The 9,705-nt window shown below is 40.5% G+C and overlaps 1 protein-coding gene and 1 pseudogene across 1 annotated transcript; one reads left to right on the plus strand and one right to left on the minus strand.

Moving 5' to 3' along the window:
* Positions 1–2,549: 2,549 nt before the first annotated feature.
* On the minus strand, positions 2,550–6,198 carry ATP5MC3 (ATP synthase membrane subunit c locus 3). Its single transcript, XM_054679964.2, has 5 exons — positions 6,063–6,198; positions 5,762–5,873; positions 4,508–4,588; positions 3,464–3,657; positions 2,550–2,808 (listed from the first exon to the last, which is right to left on the minus strand). The coding sequence occupies exons 2-5, from the start codon at positions 5,798–5,800 to the stop codon at positions 2,694–2,696; spliced, it is 429 nt and encodes a 142-aa protein (XP_054535939.1). The 5' UTR covers positions 5,801–5,873; positions 6,063–6,198; the 3' UTR covers positions 2,550–2,693.
* A 2,346-nt stretch (positions 6,199–8,544) lies between these two features.
* On the plus strand, positions 8,545–9,086 carry LOC107973835 (small ribosomal subunit protein uS8-like; annotated as a pseudogene).
* Positions 9,087–9,705: the final 619 nt, after the last annotated feature.

A 9,705-nucleotide genomic window follows, 5' to 3' on the forward strand; every position in this document is an offset into this window, starting at 1 on the left:
AATGCCCTCTCCTGGTCTGTCCTTGTGACACGGTTCTTTAAGGTTTGTCTTAAGTTACAAATAGTACTTTTTCATGTAATTCTTCAACTATAAAATTATTTCTACTCCCTCTGAACACCTGAACACTTACTGCCACTCATTTAATTCACCATTTTACCAACACCATCTTATCAACATGGAAAATCCATTTCATGTTTGACAGAAAAATAGTATCTTTATCAGCTTCTGTTCAGAAACGAAGATGTCAGTAAAAACCATTTAGCATTAATATTTGTTTGCAAAGCTCGTAAGCTGAGGCAGTACTTCCTATAAAAATGGTGCACAATAAACATTTCTGCTAGTAGATGCATTCCAGTGATGTACTTTCAATGTCATAACTTTGTTACTAGAAACAAAAGTTAAGTAAAAGGATGTATACTCAAGGATGTTAAACTTGTGATGCACTATTACCTTTCCCCTCTATAAAGTTTGAGTCATTGTGTGTGGTTTTTTGTTGTATTGTTTTCTCAGTAGCCTGAAGACTATGCAGCCACAGTTCAGTTAGTCCATTTTCATTCTGGGAGATTCCCTCAGCTGGGACATCTCTTACAAGAAACCTGTTCCCAAATCAACGTTTCAAGCCTTTTCAACCACCAAAACCAGCACCAAGAACAGGTCTTTACCAAGACTGTTTTTATTTAAAATATACTTGGAATAGGTGACTATTAATCTAAGCATTTTCCTATCACTTTTAAAATTTTATACTATGTACTTTATTAAATAGTACAGTAGTTTCAGTAAGACATGTAAAATTTGCCATTTTAACCACCTTAAAGTGTACAATTCAGTGACATTTATTATATTTACAATGTTGTGCAACCATCACCACTAATTCATCAAATTTTAATAATCTTTTAATTTTTGAGCCAGATTTAGCAGTGAGGGGCTATATACCAACTTTAATGACACTAATGTTAATAAGTTCTGATAACCCACTACCATCAGACCAGCTGTAATTCATCCAATTTTCATCATCCTAAAAGGAATCCCCATACGCATTAAGCAGTCACTCCCTTTTCACCCCCTCCCTAGTTCCTGATAACTACTAATTGGCTTTGTCACCATGGATTTGCCTATTTTGGATATTTCATATAAATGGAATCATGTGGCTGGCTTCTTCCACTTAGCATGCTTTTTTAGGGTTCACTCACATCTATTCATTATGTATCAGTGCCTCATTCCTTTTCATGGCTGAATATTCCATTATATGGATGTATTTTACTTATCCATTCATCAGCTGATAGACATTTGGTTGTTTCTACCTTTTGGCTATTGTAAGTAGTGCTTCTATGAATACTTGTATACAGGTTTTTGTTTGAATACCTATTTCCAGTTCTTTTGGGTGATATAGACTAGATGATGAATCAACTAAAAACGAGGTAGCAGCTCTACCTCTTTAGCTTTTTGGGGCCTCATTTCACTTTACAGAAGTTAGGATATATATATAACTTAGTGACTCTCAAACAGTATGCACAAAAACCACCTGGGAAGCCTTTTTAAAGATGTAGATTGCTGAGTCTCATGTCCAAAGAGTCCAATTCAGTAGGTCTGGAACCTAGGGATTTTTATTTTTTAAACAAGCACTGATTCTGATGGAGGTGGTCTTCCCACACTTGAGGAACTTTGGTAACTGACTGCTCTTTCTCAATGGAAATCAAACAGGCAAAGGGCACTAAGAAAAGTAAAATGTCACTTTCCTAATTATCAACTTTCAAAAAACCCTGAAACTTGGACAATAGATATTATGGTACAATATATTTGCTAGGGGAAAAACTGTCTATAGTAGCACCATCTTCTTCCTTTGAATGGGAAAAGTTTGACCAAGAAGCAACATAAAGTATTAGCAAAATACTGTTGAACCAGCTATCATCCCCAAGACTCCCACTATAAACATGTTAGCAACAGTGATACACACTGCCTTACAGCAATTTTTGGCTGTAAAAATCTAGCCAATTTAGTTTACTTTTTGATATTTGGTTTTTAATAGTCTTGTTCAAGTAAGAAACTAGCTGCTAGTTGGACTGAGCCTGTTCTGAAAAGACATGGAAGATTCATTAGAGGCACACAATTGCTTAATGTGAGACTTACTGAAAAACAAAAGTCACATTACCCTCTAGCTTAAGGCTTCATTTCCTAAAAAGCTGACGTGATTTATTTTTAGAACCACCTGCCAAGTCAGTCTTGGAAGGTGATTCTGATTTGAAGTATTCTAACTGATGTTAGACCTTAAAAACACAAGACCATCTTGAGTATTAACTACCTTTAATTAATCATATTTTATAGAAGCTCAAAACACCCAAATATTTATCCTTTATATGAATAAACAAAAGCCCTATGAATTACAATATGTAGAACACTATATAAAAGAATTCCCATAAAAATTACATTGGAATATTTTTCATCAGTGGAGCAACTGCTGTAGCTTCCTCTGAATGGGACAGCATCTGCCTGAATGCACGTTCTTCTTTGTGATAATCTAAACTTAGTGTAAGTACAAATCACAGAAGAAATTAAAGTTTTCATCTTTAATGAAATGACTTTGGAAATAACGTACATTCCCATGACACCAATACTACAGTTTTCGGAGTCACAGTAAGATACACAGAATTACATCCGTAATTAATATGAATGCCAACATGTCAAGCAGTAATTTGTTACATGGCAAACAAAATCAAGAAAGCAACCATCAAACAAAAGAGACCCATAGCTTCAGACAAGGCAAATCCCAGGATAGCATATGAGAACAGCTGCTGCTTCAGCGAAGGGTTTCTAAAAGAGACCACATATGACTGTTACTTTGAAATATTAGTTTCAACATGTTTGGTAAATGTTAATGAATCAGATTACTAGTGTGGGGATTTTTGTAAACTGAAAAGTCTGCTGGAAGAGTATTTGCCTAGATCTCTCTTACACTATTCTCCTTCAATCCTGATAATATGGTGTAAAGGTAGGGAGCTGTCTGTCAATATAAATGGTTAGTTTTCATTCATTTTGATGGGTTCTGACATTCTTATCCATCTGAAAATATGATCTATACCTTTTAAGATCTGACAGTTTAGGTCTTAAATAAAATAAATTGATCCTTTTAAGGAATGTGCTCTAATAATTTTATTCCCAAAATAGCTTAACAATTAGGAATGCAGACTCTGAAGTCAGACTTAGTTAAAATTCATTTTCTGACATTTACTAGCTATGACCTGGGCAAGTAATGTGGCCTCTGTGTCTCTAGTCCTTCATAGATGTTATTCTCATAACACCCCAAATGGTGTTATGAGAATTGAGATAATGCATACAAAGCCCTTTAAATATAATGCAAGACACAGAGTAAGCACTTAATGCAAAGTAGCTATTATTTCAGTAGCTAAGTTTCCAACTACTACAAGCATGCTCTTAAACTAATTTATTTAGGGATAGAAATGATTACCTGGCATAACCAATGATAAGGCTGCCAAAGACTGTTCCAATACCAGCACCAGAACCAGCCACTCCTACTGTTGCAGCACCTGCACCAATAAATTTGGCAGCAGTATCAATGTCTCTGCTGATTGCACTGGTCTGAAACTCCCTTTGGATTAGCTGAGACACACCATTCTGGGCCCCATTAAATACCGTAGAGCCCTGGAAAACAGAAAATAAAGGTAAAAGTCGTATCAGTAACCACAGGTAGCTATTTTAATTAAATACCATATTGTCAAAATGATAAGTACTTTTTTATTTTGTAGCTGAGTGTAAAGAAACAAATCAAGAGCTTAGAATAATCTCACTCTTGTGGAACAGGGATAACAATATCTACATCTTAAAAGGGTGTTGAAAATTAAGAAACAACATATATAAATATGCTTTTAAATAAAGTAGGGTTTTTTGTTTTGTTTTTTCTTAAAAGAGACAAGGTCTCACCTGGTCTGTCACCCAGGCTGGAGTGCAGTACAGTGTGGTGTGATCATAGCTCACTATAGCCTTGAACTCCTGGGCTCAAGCCAGCTCCCCACCTCAGCCTCCTGAGTAGCTAACACTACAGGTGACCACCAGGCTGGGTTAATTTTTAAATGTTTTGTAGAAACAGGATCTTACTATGTGGCCCAGGCTGATCTTGAACTCCTGGGGTCAAGCAATCCTCCCTCCTTGGCCTCCCACAGTGCTAGGAACACAGGTGTGAGCCACCGCATCCAGCCCAATGAGTACATTTTTCAATAACTGTAGCTATTATAATTTTAAATATAGGCAACTTAAATCAATAGACTTGAATATAAATACTTGGCCAAGTTTTGGATAGAGAAATTTCTCTATTTGGCTCATCTAGTTTTTTGGCTCTCTATTTTTGGCTATTTGGCTCATCTAGTTTTTTGGATAAAAGGGTGGGAAAGACTTGCCCTCAAACTCTTATTAATAAAGTTTTTTTCCTTCACTCTAATCAAAACCCTACCCTTATTTGGTAGTGTTACCTAATTTCAATTATTGCTACTATTACCTCTCCAGTCCTACTAGCCTCTGGTCGAGATAACACTGATGCAGAAATTGGTCTGTATGCAACTCTGGATCCAGCTCGGATCTATTAATGAAAAAAAAATAAAGATTTCAATATTAAGAAAGAATACAGGTAAGACTTCAATGACTTTTCTGGTACCATGAATTCTAAAAAAGCAAGCAGTAAGAATGAATCAGAGACTTCTGAATTGACTGTTTGCTGTTTGGTCATTTTTAATACATAAGCAATTTTAATAAAGTTTCATGCTAATGAAATTGTAAAGCTTGCTACCTTGAATAAAATTTCTAATAACAGTTACAAAGAGAGTAAGAACTGCTTTTGACATTTCCATTATTGTAGTGCCGTAAGTCAAGTCAGAAAAAAGCAATAAATACCACACATTCTTTGGCAATTTTAAGTGGACCAACAAGTATATTAGGAGCGTCACAATAAACATTTATCATTCAAAATAGCCCAGCAGTTAATAGCCCTGACCATTTCAAAGATATTTCTATATGACCATTAATCATAAAAAAAATTTCTAAAAAAGGAACTTAACCAATTCTACATCAGTTTAAGAATAATCTGTGAAATATCTGACCATAAGGACATATTCCAGTCCAACTTCTCTGCCCTTGAGTGTCCACTAAACTAAGGTCACAGAAAAACCCTTCCGAACCAAAACCTGATTCTCTAAGACAAATCCTCCAGATCTAGACCTCACTTTAAGCCTGCAAAATTGTTATGAAAATAATACTCCAGAGGCAGGAAGAAAGACTTTGGGCTCGTTCCCCCACCACCTTCCTCCGCCCCCACACGGAAAGGCAAAGTCCCTCCCTCTGCAGCAACGAGTTTGACCTACAGACAGGCACTGGAAAGCGCTGCTGAGGTGAACTAGGCCTCAACGGCCCCCTACATCCTCTGCAGTACTCCAACCTTCGCGTCGACCCCAATCCAACAGAGAGGCTGAGAGAAGGTGGGGGAAAGGGCCACTCCTGGTCTAGGGACAAGAGAGTTTGACCTACACCGAGTGAGGCCTGACAGCTAGGCCTCGGCTGCTCTGCCTCGCCCTAGTGGCGAGGAGAGGGCTGAGATGCCCTAAGATTAGGAAGAAAACGGCAATGGGTTAATAGGTGAGGAGAAAGCCGTTCCCGAGGGCGGTGTGCCCCGCCCGAAGGTTGCCCCATTCAACAACGTGGACGCTCCAGGCCAAAACGCCCACCCCTCAATCCCCCCGACCCTGCCTGGGCTACGCACCAGAGAGGGGGTGCAGGCGAGCTTGGCGCAGGCGAACATCTTACACTCTTCGGGACTGCGCGGCTGGAGATATTGGGTGACAGGCGACGTGGGCTCCTCTCCCGCTTCCTCTCTGCGGAGGCAAAGAGGCTTAAGGTCAAGTGCCCTCCAGGGGCCTGTTCTTCCCACCCAGGCCCCGCAGGCTCCCGTGCACGCCGTCAGCTTGGGCCCCGTGCCCAGTGAGGCGCCGGCACAATGAATGGGTCCCTATTGGGCGCCGCTCCGCCCTGGCCAGGCCGGGCTCCCTGTGCCCTCCACTTACCTTCCCGGGAGGCGGCGGCGGCGGCACGGGCTGCGGCAGAGGTCGAAGGAGTGGGACTCAATGCGCAAGCGCGGTCCGGCTCTTATTCGCGCCGCAGCACCCGGATGAAGAAGGCGGGGTTTCGGGTGCACCAAGGAAGACACTCAAGGTCACTTTGTAACAACTTTATTGGCAACTAGCCGGGAAGGACAACGACAACCACCTGGTGATGGGGCAAGAGGGAGACAAAAAGAAAAACTGTACATTCGCCCCGGCAGAGAGGACTAAACAGATTAACTTTTGATATGAGTTGGCTGCAGGGTAGTGGGCCTTTTTCTTCACGTTGGCACCTTGTAAGATTTGGCCTTTTATCAGTTGCTGTTTCTCTGTAGTAGAAGTTGACTTGCTGGTCATTCTCTTCCTCTGTGAAATAGGACTGTGGCTGGCGGGAGGAAAGAAGGGTCATTCACTACTTAACAGGAAACTAGGGTCCCCAGCAAAGCGAAGATATTTATTTCAAGGAACCTGGAAAATGGTTCCAGAAGTATGGCTAATCCTTCAGGTGAAAGAGGGCCTGACCTAGAAGTACTGGTGGAGCCATAAGCAAATGAGTAGATCTAAGAGCTTTGTCATCTGGGGCACAAAATTGCCTCTGGGTAAAGTGAGGGTGCTCAACTTTGTCTTCTAGCTCTAAGATTGGAAGATTTAAGGGATTGTATTTCATGTAGGGCTTGAGACTAAAAAAAAATCTTAAAAAAAGTCTGAGTAGTCTCAGAACGTACTCAATTTTAACACCTGTTTTTGTTAAGTTTGGACAAATTATCTTCTTCAGAGGAATGCAGAAATAGCTCAGAAAAATGGCTCTGACTGAACTTCTGTTCTTTTTAGATCCTTGAATTATGTAAATTTAATTTAGTAATTCTAACAAATGGCTAATGGAAGTGATATCAACACGTCAACATAAAAGATTAAACATCTAGAATGCCCTGCTAAGAAGATGGCTGGGGACTGAACTCCAGCCCACTCTGCCTAGAGCCCTAGCATGAGACAACATCAACCCAGAGGATCAGCTTTTTACTTGTTAGCTTAAAGGTGCAATATTATCTAGCAGCAACGCTGGTTGCTGCTAGTTCTGGGAGAAGCCCTCAGAACTAACACTTGAAAAATGAATAAGACTTTGTCACTAATCCAACTTCAAATGGATCAAATGATTCAAAATTACAAAAATACTAATCATTTTAGGCTCAATCTTTAGCTGGAAAATAGAGATAATTCACGTGTACTGTTCAACAAGCAATTATTCATATAGTTTCTCAAGTACTCAATTCTAACCAAGAACATGGTGTCCTGTGGTGTCTACAGTAGAATAAACAGTAAAGCCTTGTACTTCAATAATAGATCCTCCAGGGGAAAAAAATTTTCTAAGTGGATTTATGTGTAGAGATGGTTTTAAGTGATGTTCCTATCTCTTTGGCACTAAATCAGTGGCAGTAACTATGGAGGAGGAAGCAAGAAAGAAGCCAAGATCCACAGTGGCTGCTTCCAAGTTGCATATGGACTAGTTGCTTGTGGCAGGGAGAGACATAGGTTCCGAAATCCAGTCTGTTCTGTGGAGGGGCCTGACAATGGCTGTGACTCCACGGTGCTATTCTAGATAGATTAATTCAGACTTTGCTTGGTTTTGCATCCTAAGATTGCGTTATAGAAAGAGGGGAATGAAGGCCAGGCGCGGTGGTTCATGCCTGTAATCCCAGCACTTCGGGAGGCCAAGGTGGGCGGATCACAAGGCCAGGAGATGGAGACCATCCTGGCTAACACGGTGAAACCCCGTCTTTTTACTAAAAATATAAAAAATTAGCCAAGCATTGTGGCAGGTTCCTGTAGTCCCAGCTACTCAGGAGGCTGAGTCAGGAGAATGGCGTGAACCTGGGAGTCAGAGGTTGCCGTGAGCCAAGATCACGCCACTGCACTCCAGCCTGGGTGACAGAGCAAGACTCCATCTCAAAAAAACAAAAACAAAAACAAAAAAAGAAAAAGAGGAGTGAATTGGAGTAACACCAACCCATGTTGATGTTGATTGAGGGTGGATATTTGCACTGAGGAAGACTGAAGAAAAGAAGTACCTTCTGAGAGGACTAAAGTGAGGCCATAAAGATGAACAGGGACCTCCCTGAGAAGTATCTAATCTTTTCTGTGTTTTTTCATGGACAGTGGGGACAGTCATAGTAAGTTATGACATCATAATTTGGCAATATCTGATAAGACCGGGTGATGATGATAGCCTGAGTGATGATGGCATGATGAAGATAGAAATCCGATAGCAAAGAGAAGTATGACAGATCACTCCCAAATATAGCCCTCTCCAGAAACCACTTGGACAGAAAAAAGTCCAGAGAAAGAGAACTGAGGTGTCCAACACATGAGTGAGGCCTTCTTGGATCTCTAGCTCTCGTCAAGCCTTCCCAACACCACGAGGAACAAAAATGAGCCATCCAAATGAGCTTTACCCAAATTCCTGACCCACGGTGTCAAGAGCAATGAAAGGGTTGTCGTTTGGCTCTTTCCGCCATCTTTTCGTGACGCCACAATGGTGCACATGAATGTCCTGCCTGATGCTCTCAAGAGCATCAACAATGCCGAAAGAAGAGGCAAACCCCAGGTTCTTATTAGGCTGTGCTCCAAAATCATCATCTGGTTTCTCACCGTAATGGTGAAGTATGGTTACATTGGCAAATTTGAATCATTGATGATTACAGAGCTGGGAAAAATTGTTGTGAACCTCACAGGTAGGCTAAACAAGCGTTGAGTAATCAGCCCCAGATTTGATGTGCAACTCAAACATCTGGAAAAATGGCAGAATAATCTGCTTCTATCCCGCCAGTTTGGTTTTATTGTACTAACAACCTCAGCTGGTATCATGGACCATGAAGAAGCAAGAAGAAAACACACAGCAGGTAAAATCCTGGGATTCTTTTTTTAGAGATGTAATACATATTTACAAATAAAATGCCTCATGGACTCTGGTGCTAAAAGAAAAAAAAGAAACTTTGTCATTTGAAGCTATTAAGTTTTAGGGTTGTTGATTATGAAGTGCTAATATCTATTTAGTAATACATAACTAAAACAGGAAACATTGTCTGCTAAATATTCACTACTTCTTTGAGATCTATGTGGAGGTAGCAGCATCTCTTTTTTTTGAGACAAGGTCTTGCTCTGTCATCCAGACTGGAGTGCAGTGTTGCGACTATAGCTCACTGCAGCTTTGACCTCCTGGGCTTAAGCAATCCTCCCACCTCAGCCTTCTGAGTAGCTGGGACTACAGGCATGCACCACCATACCTGCTAATTTTTAAATTTTTTATAGAGCCACAGTCTCCCTGTGTTGCCCAGGCTGGTCTCCAACTCCTAGGCTTAAACGATCCATCTCAGCCTCCCAAAGAGCTTGAATTACAGGAACGAGCCACCACATCCATCTGGTAGCAGCATCTTAAAATGGGGAATTTCAGTTTAAAATTCCAAGTGTAGCTCATAGCAAACCAGATAGAAAGAAGCCCAGGTCTTGGTTACTAACTCCCTTTCCTTGAAGTATTGAGGTGGAGTAGGATTGTTATCATTAACTTTAGTAAGGTAATTCTAACTGACCACATGGAAAGATATTTAAATTA

This window comes from Pan troglodytes, chromosome 13 (assembly GCF_028858775.2).
Source record: "Pan troglodytes isolate AG18354 chromosome 13, NHGRI_mPanTro3-v2.0_pri, whole genome shotgun sequence".
In the NCBI taxonomy this organism is placed as follows: Eukaryota; Metazoa; Chordata; class Mammalia; order Primates; family Hominidae; genus Pan; species Pan troglodytes.

Coding starts and splice junctions, on each gene's coding strand:
- ATP5MC3 (XM_054679964.2), bottom strand. CDS start 5,800: ATGTTCGCCTGCGCCAAGCTCGCCTGCACCCCCTCTCTG. Junction 4,589..5,761: donor TCGCCTGCACCCCCTCTCTG/GTGCGTAGCCCA, acceptor TTTCATTAATAG/ATCCGAGCTGGATCCAGAGT. Junction 3,658..4,507: donor AGGCTAGTAGGACTGGAGAG/GTAATAGTAGCA, acceptor TCTGTTTTCCAG/GGCTCTACGGTATTTAATGG.